Consider the following 16,725-nt stretch of genomic DNA (forward strand, 5'->3'; position numbering starts at 1 on the left):
AGAGCCCTTAAACATTATGCTAGATCTATTCTGCTTGTACTCTTAATAGTGGAATAATAAAGCCTGGGTGACGGCACATCTGTTTACAACATAGTTTACTGAGTATTTTAAGTCTGCTGTTGAGACCTACTGCTCAGAAAAAAGACGTCTTTCTAAATATTACTGCTACTGACAATGCACCTGGTCACCTGGGAACGCTGATGGAGATGTACAATGAACTGAATGCTGTTTTCATACAGCTAACACGACATCCATTCTGTAGCTCATGGATCAAGGAGTCATTTTGACTTCTAAGTCATATTTAAAAAATACATTTCATAAGGATGTAGCTGCCCTAGATAGGAATTCCTTTGATGGATCTGGGCAAAGTCCAATGAAAACCTTCTGGAATGAAAACCTTCTGGAAAGGATTCACCATTCTACATGACATTAAGAACATCTGTGACTCAGGGGAAGAGGTCAAAATATCAATATTCACAGGTGTTTGGAAGAAGTGGATCCCAACCCTCATGGATGACTTTTAAGGGGTTCAAGATTACTGTGGAGAAGTTACTGCTAATGTGGTAGGAATAGCAAGAAAACTAGATTTAGAAGTGGAGCCCAAGATGTGCCTGAACTGCTGCAATCTCAGGATAAAACTTCAACAGATGTGGAGTTGCTTCTTATGGATGAGCAAAGAAAGTGGTTTCTTGAGATGAAATCTAGTCCTGGTAAAGACTGTTGAAAAGTCAACATAAACTTAGTCGATAAAACAGAGGCAGGGTTTGAGACAACTGTCTTCAATTTGGAAAGAAGTACTATTATGGATATAATGCTATCAAACAACATCACATGCTACAGAGTAATCATTTGTGAAAGGAAGAGTCAATTGATACAGCAAATTTCATTGTCTTATTTTAAGAAACTGCCATAGCCACCCCAACCTTCACCAATCACCACCCTGATCAGTCAGCAATCAACATCAAGGCAAAGCCCTCCACTAGCAAAAAACAAAACAAAACAAAACAAAAATTATGACTTACTGAATGCTCCAATGATGGTTAGCATTTTTTTAAGCAATAAAGCATTTTTAAATTAAGGTATGTACATTTTTCTCAAGATATTATGCTTTTATATATTTAACAAGCTACAGTATAGTACCAACATAATTTTGTATGTATTGGGAAATGAAAAAAATTTCATTTGACTCACTTTATTGTGACACTTGCTTTATCGCAGTGGTCTGGAATTGAACCTGGAGTATCTCTGAGGCATGTATGATATGAGCTGACAAAGAAGATAAAGAATCAATAGCCAAAGAGATGTGCAATCCAAGGAAAGGTGATGTGTTACAAATGAAGGGAGGACCAAGTTTCAAGAGAAGTGGGTCGATGATGTTAAAGAATGGAGACTGGTTAGGTCTAAAATGTGCCTACTAGAATGATCAACTGTGAAATCTTGGGGACACTGGAGACAACAGATTCAGTAGAATGCTGGTGGCAGAAACTATATGAACTGGACTAGTGAATGACTGGGAAATTAGGAAATGCAGGCAAAGAGCAAGGATTGCTCTGTCCAGAAGTTTTACAGAGGAGGAGAAAGGCTAAATGGCTGGAAGGGGACAAAGGTTTGAGGGAAGGTAACACTGAGCATATTTCATGGCTGCCAAATCCAATGTTTGCTTCTGTGGTCCCCACAGCATTACTGCTATTCTTTGTGCAGGAATGGCCACAGATGGGAGCAGAGATAGGCACTCAACCAGAAGGCAGCCATCTGTAGCCTGGGTGGCCACATGTTAGGTGGCCTGGCATAAAGAGCATTGATGCTTTCTAGTATGTAATCAGAAAGAGGTCTTTCCAGATTTTAAATGAAGGAATATGGAAACGAGTGCCCGCCCAAGAGTGAGAGAACAGCAGAGGTACAGAGAGCAGCCAATCTCTGTTCCAGTTTGCTCTCTGGTTCTGATCTATGTGTGTGTATCATTCCAATAAACCCCCTTTTCCTAAGGGAGGCATATATGGGCTGGCTTTCTGTTCCTTGTATTAAAAAACAAAAACCTTACAAGACAATGGGGAAAAATCCTTGGTCTAGTAAGTCTTTTAAGATGGTTATGTTCCCGATACTTTATATTTGAAATGACATGAAACAAATCATGTACAATTTCAGAGGCTGGCAGCACACTACAGATGATTAATAAAAGCAAACTTGCAAAACTGCCGTTGCCCCAGACTAGCTCATAGAAGAGAAATCTTACACATAACCTAATACTTTCACAAGAGAAAAACAGGGCAGCATTGTTTGGCCATGGTAAACTAAAAAATAGAGAATGAACTCAAGAAGCTATTGGGTACTAACATCAAACATCAGACTAAATTGAAGGTTAGAGAACATTACTGAGTCTTCTAAGAATTGGATCTACCACAGTTTATTACATCTGGTTTCCTGAGGAGTTTTGGAAATGCAATCTATGAGTCCTACAGCAGAAGAACACTAAGGATGAAGCCCTGGAATGTGGCCAGCCTACAAGCAGTGGGCTGGATGTGTTGAAGAATAGAGAGTAGCAGAATACCTAACCAGCTGTTACAGATTGAGGATAAGCACAAATAGGGAACACAGGGGGTAAAAAAAATCAAGAATTCATTGAAGAAAAAAAAACCCTCAAAAATATTTAAACCTGGCATAATAAATAATAGACTTGACTCTCTAGGCAAAGGTTCAACAAATAGCAGAAAAATTTTCATGTACTAATTACGTAACTAATCAAAGATCATATTTCACAAGTACTTAAAATGGACCTCAGTGGTCTCTTTGACTATTCATAATCATAAATAATTTTAAAAAATATAGACAAATACTTAAGAGTATGTTCTGCTATTGTTAACATATAATATTGCCAATCTTATTTTAAATTTTAATACAAACTTCTATTTCCAACCTTTACTAAGGATCAAACTACACCTGAGTTATATTTCTGATTTATCATATTTTTAAAAAGACTTTATTTGGGGCACTTGGGTGGCTCAATGGTTGAGCATCTGCCTTTGGCTCAGGTCGTGATCCCACTGTCCTGGGATAGAGTCCCACATCAGGCTCCCTACAGGGAGCCAGCTTCTCCCTCTGCCTATGTCTCTGCCTTTCTGTGTCTTTCATGAACAAATAAAACCTTAAAAATATGTATTTTATTTATTTATTTATTTATTTATTTATTTATTTATTTATTTATAGAGTATAAGCAAGGCAGAGGGAGAGGGGGAAGGAGAAGCAGACTCCTCACTGAGCAGGGAGCCTGATGGGGGCTCAATCCCAGGACCCTGGGATGATGACCCAAGTGGAAGGCAGATGCCTTCTCAACTAAGCCGAGCCTCCCAGGCGCCCCTTTATCATATTTTTCACCAGGTGCCTTTTAGTGTCTTACTAAAGACAGATATTCATGGTTTTCCGTGATAACTTTTGTACTGGATACCAAGTTCCATCATATTCAGGATTCTGGTAAAATTTACCTTGCTTATCCTCTATCCCCCAAAAGCTGCTGCAAAAGATAAAACATTTCTGTTCACATTCTAAACCAATCACTGATAAAAGAATACATTGGCTCTCTGTTCCATCATGAAACACATTTTAAAACCATAATATCTCACTATCTTAGAGTTTTTGAATTAAAATATTTTAAATTGAATTCCTATATCTACAAAATTAATTATTCATAACATGTTTTAAATTACTAGTTTTGTGAACAAGCTGGGAAATGTTTGCATTTTAAACCATATCAAGTGAAAATTAATATTACATTCCAGCTATTTAGAAGGTCAATTGGCAGAAGTTTTACTTATTGAAGAGACAAACACTAGATATAGATATATATAGATAGGTGGACTCTGCATAGAGCTCTGTGATGAGGTCGGCTCTGGATGCAAAGCTGTCACAGGAATCTAGTTAACAGGACATGTTAAATTGTGCTTAGTATCTTCTGAGAAGTACATAAAGTATTTTAGAAAATGCTCCATACAATAAATAATGATTAGGCATTCTAAAATGTTCAATAACACTCGGTTGGTTGGAAAATACACTTATGTAGAATACTGGTCATCAATAATGCCCAATAAAAAGCAAACAAAGAAAATTCAACATATGTTACGGTAGTGGCTCTCAAACTTTCTGGTCTCAGGATCCCTTTACACTCTTAAAAATTATTGCATGTATTAATTCCTTTTAAGATAACAATAAACCCATTTATGGAAAATATATTTTCTCAAACAACAAAAAAATCTTAGTGAGAAGAATGGCATTTACATTTTGCAAATCAATTTTTTAACATCTGACTTCACAGAAGACAACTGGATCTTTCTATCTGCTTCTTTGTTCAATTTGTTGCAATACCAAGTCACGGTATCCTTTAGTAAACTACACTCTACACCCAGGAGAATGAGTAGCAATAAGACAAGACAAATGACATCTTCATATCATAAAAGTAGTTTCGACCTCATGGACCTCTGTAAGGATGTGGAAGACAACACTTCGAGGACTGCTACAATAGGGATAAACAATAATTAAAACTACGAATGAATTCAAGATATCTTGGGAGGACAAGATGATATCATCTAGATCTACACTGTCTAATATGCCATTTGCTAGAGGGGGCTATGCAGCACTTGTAATGTGCTAATCCAAACAGATATTAAGTGTAAAATACACAATTTTCAAAGGCTTTGTATGAAAAAAAAAGAGGTAAAGTAGATCAACCAGTGTCTATATTGATTAAATACTGAAATGATAAATTTCCAGATATGTTGGGCTAAATAAAATATATTATTAAAAGTAACTTTACCTCCTTTTTCATTCTTTTTGATGTAGCTATTAGAAAATTTTAAATTACATATGTGGTTCGCATTGTTTTTCTCCTGGACAGAGCTCATCTAGACAGATGAAAACATATTTTCCTACATTAGATCCAATATAGCATACAAACTTAGGAAAAAGGAGAGAATTATTCTGATTCAGAATATCCCCACATAATTTTTGGAAGAAGGGATTTGCTGGAAAGGTAGTGAATTTAAATATGGTAAAAAATACTCCACAAAGCATAAGAGATCTCTAAATGAATAAAAACTGAGTTTCTTGCTTTGGTAATCTCTGATATGGATATAGGGACAATAGCAATCTATACTTTGGGGCATACCTCACCAAATTTATTTTTCAAATCTAAAGATAAATATTTCAGCAACAGGTTAAGTACTCCTAATATAATGCATAATGCATGTGTCATTCAGTATCAACGAATCCAGAGACTACCTATAATGCACAGAAAAAGTACAGAGAGTAGCTTCCTATGATACTGAGTGAAGGCTAGTGTGTCAAAAGGTGAAAAAAAAGTACATTTATATGTTTTAAGTTAAAATAAAAAATATTTAAGATAGTCTGCTTTACCAACTTTTTATAGAAACTGACCAAGTAGGGTCATATCAGATGAGAGGGCTCAACTACATTTAGTTTACAAAGGGGACTATTTTAGGCCCTGTCACTGGGTAAAGATACTTTTTCTTTTTTGTATGTTTTTTTCACAGTTCCCTATTAGGGTGCTGGGTTATAAAATCAGAAGTGCTAACTTTGCTGGACAGCCTTCTATTAAGATGTGAAAAGTTAGCTATTTGCAAGGTGTGAACTTCCCTCTCAGACTAAGTAGCACCAGTCCAAGTGGAATTGCTTTTCTTTAAGTGATATAAACCACCTCTTTCAAAGGAGACTAGGAAATAAGGATGTGGATTCTGAAACAAAATTTCGACACCAAGAAAGTTACAATGCAATTAATCTTACAAAGAACTGAAAACTTAATACAAAAGAAATGTTAGTCCCGAAGCTCAGAAAATTCAGTATTCACTCATCAAGAAGGCAAGGTGGCATGGGGGAGAGTCTATTCACTTATTTTACAACCTCGGAAAAGGAAAAAATTGCAGCAATAGATTATCATTATATAGTAAAATACTACTTTAGAAATGTATGATTTGATGCAATCACAATTCCTCAACCAATCTGCTGTTCTTTAATAAAAACATGTGGATCAAAACCAAGTGATTTTGAAATAGAGCTTTCTTTAATGACTAGGCTCAGACTTCCGACAGACTTTTCAATTCAGTTGAATTAGTAACATTTCAGTAATTTCTATGTTTAAAGGCATATTCATTTACTATAATCATTCCCCAAAACATGTTTTTTGACTGCTTACCAAAATGTTACTAAGTTACAAATACCAACTTAGGAACAACTAGTTACTCATATAAGGCTTACTAGTCTAACCTTTTTGCAATGCAAGAAGGAATCCTTCACCCACAGAGTAAACTTATATTAGAAACAAAACAAAACAATAACAGGAGAAAAAGTAGGGAAATCAAATCTTCCCAGAGTTTTCTCAGCTCCACCCACTTCCTTATTTGTCTTCTGTTGGTCTTTCTCTACTCTGTCTTCCTCAACTTAAACAAAAAATAAGCAAGTTAATTTCCAAACTCTATGCCAAAATAAGCTGCTACTCTGGCAACACTAGTTCTACCCTTTTGAAGCTATTTGTTTTCCTCTTCAAAAAGAAATGTATATGACCCCAGGCATACACCAGCCCCAAAGAGTTCAGAAAATGCATGATGTCCTCTAATTCAGTGTGTGTATGTGTGTGCTCGCCACAGTGGAAAAGGAAGATGGGGGTGGTACAGGACTGGAGGCTTGATATAGAACAGTAGGAAGGAAAGTACCAAAGCCACAGGACAGAATTAGAAAGGGCTGGCTGGTTTACAAACAGATTTCCAGCTACAGAGGTTGGTTTGAATATAACACTAATAATATCATCATCCAACATTTATTGAGTGCTCACTATGTCAAGTGCTCACTATGTCCTAAAAAATGCCTATGTATATTAATTTAATCTTCTCACTATGGTTCAGTATCTTACAGGGTACTCTTGGAGGTTCCCTGGTTCATAAGTTACAATGACCACTTTTCTCCAATTGTTACATAGAGTCAAATCACTTGTGTCCCAACATCCTGAATTAGTTACAGTTGAGAGAATAAGCAGGCAACTACATAATGGCCATGCAGTTAAAAAAAAATTGACAGATTTTACAACCCACTCCAAATTAGAGACACCCTGGATATGTATTAATATAGCTATCACCCTCCTTTTTGTGTCTTAAAACTCTGATTATTTTTCTTTAAAGAGATCGCTTTGTTTTACATAGAAAATTCTTTCATTCATACCATTAAAACTGACACTATCAGATATCCTAGAACACACTTTCTCCTCCATAATAGTTCTGTCTCTGTTAACAAAATTTTGAACAAACTTGTCCCTGGACCACATCCTCTTCTCAAAAATAACAAATATTGCTTTAGGTGCAGGCTCTTTGAACCACATTGCCCTGACCATAGATACGGTATATAGAAAGAACATGGGTTTCTGAGTCAGAAACATCTCAATTTTAAACCAAATTTTTCTCCTTACTAGCCATTTACCCTTCAGCAAGTAACAGGTAATCTCTGTGACTCTTGGATTCCTTTTCTGTGACATGAGAATAGCTTCCACACCATCACAGTGGTTGTTGTGATTGTTTTTGATTGCAATCTGACTAAGCAAGAGATACAGGGAAGATGCTTAGCATACAGTAGGTACTCAAATACTAGCTTGTATATTACTTATATATATTTAACATATACATATATGATGTATTTTTATAACATCTGTGGTTTATTAAATTGCCTAAAACACCTACGGCATCACAGCCTTCACTCTTTCCTGTCTCACCTCTTATTTAAAACACAATGGACAAAGGGCACAAGAGTCTTCATATATAAGATCGTTCCAAATGCCTACATGATCAGTGTTTATGTGAGTTCACACACACATATGTGTACTTGGAATGCTGTTGGCTGGATTGCCTTTTGATGTAAACATTTTTCTCTCAGAGAATTTGTCTGGAAACTATAGAATCTTTTTCTGTATCAATCTTCCTTCTTTTCTATTCTGTTCTCTAATAAGGTTCCACATCACATGGGTTCTTCCATCTCTTTCCATTATCACATGGCCACCACCTGAGTGGATGCACCTGTCACCTTGGGTACCAACTTCAAAGCTAAAAGCTCCTTCCTTTGTGCCCTTCCTCCTCCCCCTCCAGGCCAACTACCGCTAATCACTACTGTGGATTTCATTATGTCGTTCCTCTATTTTAGGCAACTCCAGGGGCTTCCCACTAACCACAGGGGGAAAAAAAAAGTCCACACTTCTGTGCCTAGTGATCTGGCTCCAGCCCCCATGCAATCTTACTTACCTCCCACAAGTTCCCAGCACGCTTCCATTGGGCTCACTGTATTACTCCCTAATGCTTTTCCTTAAGCCTTGTTCATGTTGTTTTCCCCACTGGATCACTTACCCCACTTTCTTTTGCCCATCCAAATCCTATCATCCTCCAATGGCCAGCTGGCTTAAATAATTACCTTTTCTTGAAGGCCTTTCTTCATAGTTCTGCACACAATGGTTTCCTTTCTCTGGTCTCCTAGAGTGCAAATTGTTTCTACAGCTCATTGTGACTTGCTTTCCTTTGTTATGCTTCTATGTGTTAGCCCTGCCTCCTCTGAGGCTGGAATTCTCTTAAACCATGTTTTTGTGTTTTCTGTAGCATCTAGTCCAAAGCTAAACATAACAGATGTTCAATAATGTTTTGGCTAGTGGCTTCACCAAGCCCATGTATACACACCTGACACAACGTATATGAACTTCTCACGCCTGCTACTTCCTATCAAATCCTCTCCAAACTTTATGCTTGCCCTCAAAACCTCCTCCTGCTCACCTTCTGTTCCACCTCCTTGACAAGTCTTCTGACCTTCATTGTGGGCAAACTTCCCTTTGAAATCCTAAATTGATTTTCTCCATTTTCCTTCACCTTCCTGACTTAATTAAATCTGGCTCTTGCTTGAACCCATTTCATTCCTTGCTAACCTATCCTGTGGAGAACCTCCTCCCTCTTCTTGTTCACCTGGTTTAAATGCTGAAGTAGACAAACTCATCCTCACTTGCCACTATTATTTCTTTTCTTTTTTAAAGGTTTTATTTATTTATTTTATTTGAGAGAGAGAGCACGAGCCCTCGCTCATGCCAAGGGAGAGGGAGGGTGACAGAGAATCTTAAGCAGAGTCAGCGCTGAATGTAGAGCCCCATGCAGGGCTCGAGCTCACAACCCTGAGCCGAAACCAAGAGTCGAACACTTAACCGACTGAGCCACCCAGCCATTATTATTTCTACTCTTCCTTTGACCATTTTCTTCTTCCTTATTCACCATTTCCCCCCTAACTTTTGGATTATATCAGTAACTAATTTACAATATTCTCCTCCGCTCTCTCAACCTCAGTAGATTCAATGTTCATACCACCATCCCTTTGTAGCCAAGTCCTGCTTCCAATTCCTCAACTCTCTGGACTTGCATCACCTCTCCACAGCAACAAGGCCAAACCATGCACCCTGATGGTTTTTTGAGGTCTCTATCTTGAGCCTCTTGAGGATCTCTTAACTAGAACTGCTAGAACCACCATTTCTCTCCATTCCCCCACCCCCTTGATTTCTGATGTGCCTTTCACTTAATCCATACCTTTCACCAGTCCATTTCAAATGTTGCTCCATAAACTAAGTAGACTTGAAGAAATGTAGTTAAAATACAGATTTCTTAGAGCACTTAATTTAGTACATAAAGCATGAATTTTCAACCTTAGCTACATCTGAGAATTAAAAAGAAGTCTAAGCCCCATCCACAGAAATTCATTCAACTGGTTTGCAATTGAAACTGAGCAATGATGGCTCTAAAAGTTCCCCAGGTGGTTCCACTGTGCATCAAAGGCTGAAAACAGTTGCTCTGAGGTGAGACCTTCGAATCAGGAATCAGGATTTTAACGTGCCACCAGGGAAACTCTGGTCAGTCAGGTTTGAGAACATTTTGTTAGGCACTTCCCGGCTAGAATGGACTTCCCTCACACTAAAGTGGTCTTAGAATCAATCACTTTAGGGCGGCTTTTTCCAGCACCCTCAATCCCACCCTTGCACATTTCTTTATACTTCTAGGATATAGTCCCAGCTCTTCAAGCTTAATTTGGGTCATCGTAACCTGGCTTTCTTCTTATGCTAGGGAGTTGTCACTCTAAATTATTTCCAAACTCCCATAAAAATGTAATAGAATGATTTTTGGAAAAAGCCAATAACGTAGGGTCACATTAATTGAGTCATAAACCTAGTCTACATAGAACTGTTCACCTGGGGCAAAAAGAATCACTAAAGTGGCCCAAAGACAAAGTTACTGATGGTAATCAGGTTCCTAAGCAAACCTCCAGAAGCTTCATCTAACCCGCACCAGAGGCTGAAAAACAACCAAACAAGCCACAAACTGTCTTTTCCTGCTCCTCCACACCAAGGCCTTCCAAGTCACCTGCTGCTGAACTCAGACATCATCCCAACTCTCCTGCCCTCTGGAGGGCTAAACACATATTTTCCATTCAAGGTTTTAAAAACTTAAAACTCTACTCTTGTTTAGCTAGTAGTAAAAATCCATAAACCTTCATTCATACTTCTGAAATCCTATAAGCTTTTAAAACTGAAAGGTTTTTTATAACTCATATGGTGACAAAACATATACCTGACCTAAACTCTGACAATCCAACCTGATGTGAACTGATATGAAGCTATTGACACTTAAGCCTGCCTTTACCTCACTTAGTGTGAACACACACATACACTTCACTCCAGAGCTACTGACATGCTTGACTACAAAGAATTAGTTGGCCAGGACCTCACTGTGGATGTTATATATAACATATGCATCGAATTGCCTTTCTAAACTCTGAAAAACTCTGGATTCCAAAACTCTAAACTCCAAGGGCTTCAGGAAACAGTCTGTAGACCTGGGTCCATATTGTGTCAAATTTTCCAAGTTTTTATTCCAAACCTTCAATTTTTCAGTTACACTGAGATAAATACGTTTTGGGAAGGGTGCTAACTTGGGGACCTAAACCATTTCATATAACTGTTTCTTATAAGCATATACGTTCATTGTTTTAAACAACTGATTTAGAAATGAACTTTTAAAACACTGCCTTTTTTTGCATGTTCGGAATGTCCTGAATAAACTCTGAAAGCCTAGGGTACAAATGCAGGAACCAAGTCTGCAGAAGTTGGGTGACAAATTCCTTTAACGCATTTCCCTAAGTGATTCTTTACCGTGCACAACTCCAATAGACCACTCACTTGCAGCTATATTTTAATACGTATGTCCTTTTATTATTGTCCACACTTTGCTAATTTAATAAGCAGAGCTTGTTCTAACAATTTCCAGTCCTTAGACATTTTCGAAAAACCTACAGAATCAAAACATTATTCCTAACACTTTAAAGAGTGAGCTATTTTAGTAACTTCTTAGTCATTTAAGAGGGAGGTTTCAAGAAATGAATTGCAAGTAGGAATAAAAAAAAAATGTATCATGTTCTCTAAACTTTTACTATTTTGTCAAGCACAGATGCATGACAAGTCATGGCCTTTAAATGTACGAAAGCAAACTTTCAAAAAGTATTTAAATGATAAGTCAAATAAAAATCTCAAAAATCAGAGATTAATTTGTGTGTGTGTGTGCTCCAAAGTAACGAGAGTCATAACCACCAGTAGAAACAGGGAAGGGGGGGGGGGGGGGAGCTGTCCCATTACATCATCTGGCAATATGTAGTTTGAAGCCTCAGAGCCCTCTCCAAATAATCCTTAAGAAAATCCAGCTGGGAAATCATCCCTGTGAAGCTTAGATAACTTGAGTTTAAATAAAAGGTTAAAAAAGCCTCCCCACCTTACGTCACATGTCTGTGCCTTATGAAAAATAAAACCATCACTGAGGCATCTATCTACCTCCCACTATCCTGACAGCAACGGAAAGGTCACAATTAAGTGGAAACTCGTCGCACAGCCTGTTCAATCAGAGGGGGAAGGGAAAGAAAAGCGAAGAGATTCCGGGGGGAAATCTCCGCGCCCCAAAGGCAGGCAGGCAGGCAGGCAGGCAGGCAGGCAGGCACCTCCGCGGAAAACCCACTGTCCCCTGCCTGACACGTTGTCCTCACCCAACAGATCTGGTAAGTCGACTCCAGGACGCTGGTCACTTCCTTAGAGAAAGTGCCCCCCCCCCCGACAAGAACCGCGAACCGGCAGCCGACGCGACCCCCCCCCCCCCCAGCATTCCCAGTTTTCGTGGAAGGTGCAGCTCGAGCAGCGCTGGCGGCTGTCCACGAGGCACAGCCCGCGCCAGCCGGCGGAGGACCGCAGGGAGCAGCTCCGGTCGGGCCTGGGGTCGCCCGGCGCCCCCGCCCCCCCCCGACGCCAGCCGTCGGGGCGCCCCGCTGCCCCCGCCCGCACCTACCGCCGCAGCCGCTCCGGCGCCCGCCGACACGATGGGCGGCAGCTTCTCGCGCTCCGGCTCCTTTCCCTTCCTGTCCTCCGGAGCGGCCGCCGCCAGCTCGGGCGGCGCGGCGGGCGAGGGCACCCGGCCCGCTTCACTCATGTCGGGCCGGGCGGCGGGAGCGCGAGGCGGCGGCGGCGGCGGCGGCGGCCGGGAGGCTGTGGGGCTGGCGCTGCTGCCGCTGCCGCCGCGGCCGCGAGAGGGCTCTGGGCCGCCGCTTCCAACCGCCGCCGCCGCCGCCGCCGCGCCGCCCCCGCGCCGCGCCCGCGCCCGCGCCCGCGCCCGCGCCCGCGCCCGCGTCCGGCCCCGCGCGCGAGCCCGGATGCCCCGCCCCTGCCGTCGCCCCCGCGCGCCGGCCCGCGCCCCCGCCCGCCGCGGCCGCCGCCCCCGCCCCGCCCCGGGCTCGCGGGCCGCGGGTCCCGCCGCCGCGCGCAGGGCCGCCCCCGAGGGCTGGGACCCGAGGCCCTGCGGCCGACGCCGGCGGCCATGTTGTTCGCCGCCTGCCGCCGACCCGGCCGGCGGGGGCGTGCGCTGGGGGGTCTGCGCGGGGGGCGAGGCGAGGCCCGCCGAGGGTCGCGCCGGGAGCGAGAGCGCGCGGGGGGCGGGGCGGGGTCAGCGCGGGGCGGCCGCGGCCTGGGGCTCCGGCGGGCGGGCGTGGGCCGGCGGCCTGCTCCCCCGGCGGCCGCAGCGCCGCGCGCCTTGGGGTCACGACCCGGCCCCGCCCCCGGCCCCGCGCCCCCGGGGAGCGCCCCGCGGCCTGCGCATCCTCGGGCGACAGCCTTTCCTTTCTTAGCCACCGATTCTTTCCAGAGGCCCTGAGAGCCTCCACCTACGGAAGAAAGATCTGGGGGCGGCGGGAAGTGAGACGGCGTGGGCTCCCCCTTCTCCACCACAGGGCTGGACGGCCAGGCCACACTTTCCATTCCTGTTCCTTGCGTCCCCCCTTCGGCTGCCAAATCCGCCTCTCCCTTCCCGTCCCCACGCGCCTACATCTCGCTCTCTCCCTGCATCTTTCCTGCCTCCTATCCCTGCTTTGTTCCTTTCCTTTTATAAGTTACAGATGGACAGACTCGAATTCCGCTGCTGCTCAGCCTCCTATTCCTTAATGTCAGAACATTAATATGGGTAAGAACTTCCAAACTGAAGAGGAAAGCTTTTAATCATAATATTAACACCTCCCCCTCCCCGCCCGCCGAGCCACACAGACGATTTCCTTTCCTTTCTGGTCTCCCCCTCCTTTCCCTTTTCTCTGTCTACTGGAGCCGCGGAGACACCTGCAGCTCTAAGAGGAGGGAGAGTGAGAATGCGCTGTATCGCCTATTAAAAATAGGCAATTTCTCGACATTCAAGTCTTCAGGTTTTTAGGCTTTGTTATTTTATTTGAGGTTGAGTGAATTTCAGATCGAGGATACCCAGATCCAAATGTGAGAACTAGGGGCAGCCCCGGTGGCGCAGTGGTTTAGCGCCGCCTGCCGGGGGTGTGATCCTGGAGTCCCGGGATCGAGTCCCACGTGGGGCTCACTGCGTAGAGTCTGCTTCTCCCTCTGCCTGTGTCTCTGCCCCCCCCTTTCTCTCTCTCTCTCTCTCTCTCTCTCTCTCTCTCTCTCATGAATAGATAAAATCCAAAAAAAAAAAAAACAAAAGTATATCTGAAACAAAGCCAAAGATAATGTTTGAATTACCTGTTGTTTTACATAATTCAGAATTATTAGCATAACTAAGTACTAGTTAAAGCGCATCGTTGGATGAGGTTGCATGTTTTTCAAACCCAGAATTTGTAGCAAGCACATCTGAAGCAACCAATGGAATGAATATAGCAGTTAGTATTGAGTTAATTTCTTTCTTTTTTTTAAAAGATTATTTATTTGTTCATGAGAGACAGAAAGAGAGGTAGAGACACAGGCAGAGGGAGAAGCAGGCTCCTCACAGGGAGCCCGATGTGGGACTCATCCCAGAACTCCAGGACCAATCACACCCTGAGCCAAAGGCAGATGCTCAACCCCTGAGCCACCCAGGCGTCCCTATTCAGTTAATTTCTAAGTTATAAATTCTGACTCATCTATTGAAAGGCTTTCTAGTTTTAATATAGTTGCTGTCGTCACCTGTTTAAATATTAATTAGTTAAAAATATGGAGTGAGTGCCATATAGTCAGGAAAAAGTATTTATGTGCCAAATAGCCTTGGAGGGAAATGATGTATACAGACATTACTTTGAAACATTCTTCTATTTTTCTTGAATTCTCTTTCAGGATTTCCTTTCCTTCTTAAACCTCTGAAATACTCATCCTATAGAGAGGAACATGCAATCACATCCTACTTTTAGCAGGTCAGCTTGCTGATCTTTTGATATGGCAACAACTCAAATGTTGTTTTAGAAAGAGAAGCCTTTATTTTAACTATAATTCAATATATTCTGGGCTGCCAAGCTAGGTTGGTAGAACAAATACTGGGGGGAGGGGCAGAAGTATTCTCCTTCTTACTGTTTTCAACTAGATTGAGTAATTTGTGATAAAAATGCTTGGATGAGAAACCACTTAAAGTACATGCCTTATGCTTTCTCTTTTCCTGTGTAAGACTAAATAAAAGTGTGTCTGTACATGTAGTCACATTCAATAGAACAAAATGCCTAAATATTGGCAAAACAAGGCAAGTCAGAAATTTTAATTTCTGCTACTGCATTAGTATGGATAATCCATTTCTAAACAAGTCCACTGATTAACTCACCTGTGAGTTATGTTCCAAAAATCATATTTTGCTGATGTTTTCTTTTACTTCCTACTAAATACTTTGTCCTGTAGGCACCACTCCATCCTTCTTTAACGCACATGAACTCCAGGGTAGGGGTTGGAGTCCAGATGGAGCTGCTAGAACACTGCAGAATGATGGCCCGTGGGGAACTAATGGGCTTGAGAGGCACATTCCCAACCACCACCAATGTGCCTCCAGGCCCCACAAGGCTTGTAGAGCAGGACGTGCTGAGAGCTCCAGCCGTTCTGTGCAAAGGTGCGGAGATGCTTTTCAGCTATGTAAGTGTCAGCCGGAAGTGCAACAGTGATGGCTTCCGAGTATAAACTCATTAGCCTTCGGAAGACTGGCAGTGAAACTGGAGAAACATTTCACCTTCCTGAATCCAGGTGGAAAACCAAGCTCATTAACTATACCTATGCAGAATAGGAGTTTGAGGCGGGGGGGGGGGGGGGGGGGGTAGGTCAGAGAATTGGTTATTTCCATGGGAGAAAAGGAAGGACCAAATTACAAGGTAATGGAAAGTCTAATTATAGACAAAATTCTATTATCACATAGAATAATACTAATCTAGTGAATAATACTAATCTAGTGAATAATAGCAAAGTTTTGGCAGGTTATTTACGAGTGACTTATAGCTATGAAATAGTAAGCTTGTTTTGTTAAAGAAAATGTCCTTTCACATTTCAACTGACTGTTATCCTAAAGTAGTAGTAAACTTGGAAAAAGACACGATTTTAGCCGTGTTGACATTGTTAAAAACATTGTTAGAACGCTTCCTTAGGTTTAATGACTATGGCTTTTAAAAATTACTATTTAAAAAATAGCTTTTCCGCTCTTTCCCCGAGTGGCCTGAGGTGACCTCTGAAAATTGTTTGCTACTCACTGGACCCAGAATACCCTACAAAATCCTGCAAATCGAGAGGTTCAGATCTTTGTGTTCACTTTAAGAACACGCTTGAAGCTGCCGAGGCCATCAAGGGTATGCATTTCTGAAAAGCCACCAAGTATCCGAAAGATGTCACTTTGCAGAAGCAGTGTGTGCCATTCCGTTGCTACAATGGTGGAGTTGGTGGTAGGTGTGTGCAGGCCAAACAGTGGGGCTGGATACAGGGTCAGTGGCCCAAGAAGAGTGCGAATTTTTACTGCACATGCTTAAAAATGCAGAGAGTAATACTGAACTTAAGGATTTAGATGTAGATTCTCTGGTCATTGAGCACATCCATGTGAACAAAGCCCCCAAGATGCGACATAGAACTTACAGAGCTCATGGCCGGATTAACCCATATATGAGCTCTCCCTGCCACATTGAGATGATTCTGACTGAAAAAGAGCAGATTGTTCCTAAACCAGAAGAGGAGGTTTCACAGAAGAAAAAGATATTCCAGAAGAAACTGAAGAAAAAAAACCTTATGGCCCGGGAGTAAATTCTGCATAGAATAAATGCAAATAAAAACAAAAAAAAATAACTTTTCTTTATTACATAAACAATACATTGTCATTACAGAAAAAGATAGAAAATACAAACTAGCAAAATGAAAAAAATAAA

General features: G+C 41.9%; 1 protein-coding gene across 4 annotated transcripts in view; it reads right to left on the minus strand.

Moving 5' to 3' along the window:
- The window catches only part of HECTD2 (HECT domain E3 ubiquitin protein ligase 2), a 74,652-nt gene extending 62,003 nt beyond the window's left edge, over window positions 1–12,649 (minus strand). For all 4 annotated transcript variants that reach the window (XR_005986158.1, XR_005986159.1, XM_041744792.1 and 1 more), the window contains exon 1: window positions 12,393–12,649. Coding sequence is in view for 2 of the 4 variants with exons in the window: in XM_041744792.1 (XP_041600726.1) it covers window positions 12,393–12,533 (141 nt within the window). In the remaining 2 variants the exon portion in view is untranslated. The remainder of the gene's footprint in view (window positions 1–12,392) is intronic.
- Window positions 12,650–16,725: the final 4,076 nt, after the last annotated feature.

Source organism: Vulpes lagopus, chromosome 2 (genome assembly GCF_018345385.1).
Source record: "Vulpes lagopus strain Blue_001 chromosome 2, ASM1834538v1, whole genome shotgun sequence".
NCBI classification, from domain to species: domain Eukaryota; kingdom Metazoa; phylum Chordata; class Mammalia; order Carnivora; family Canidae; genus Vulpes; species Vulpes lagopus.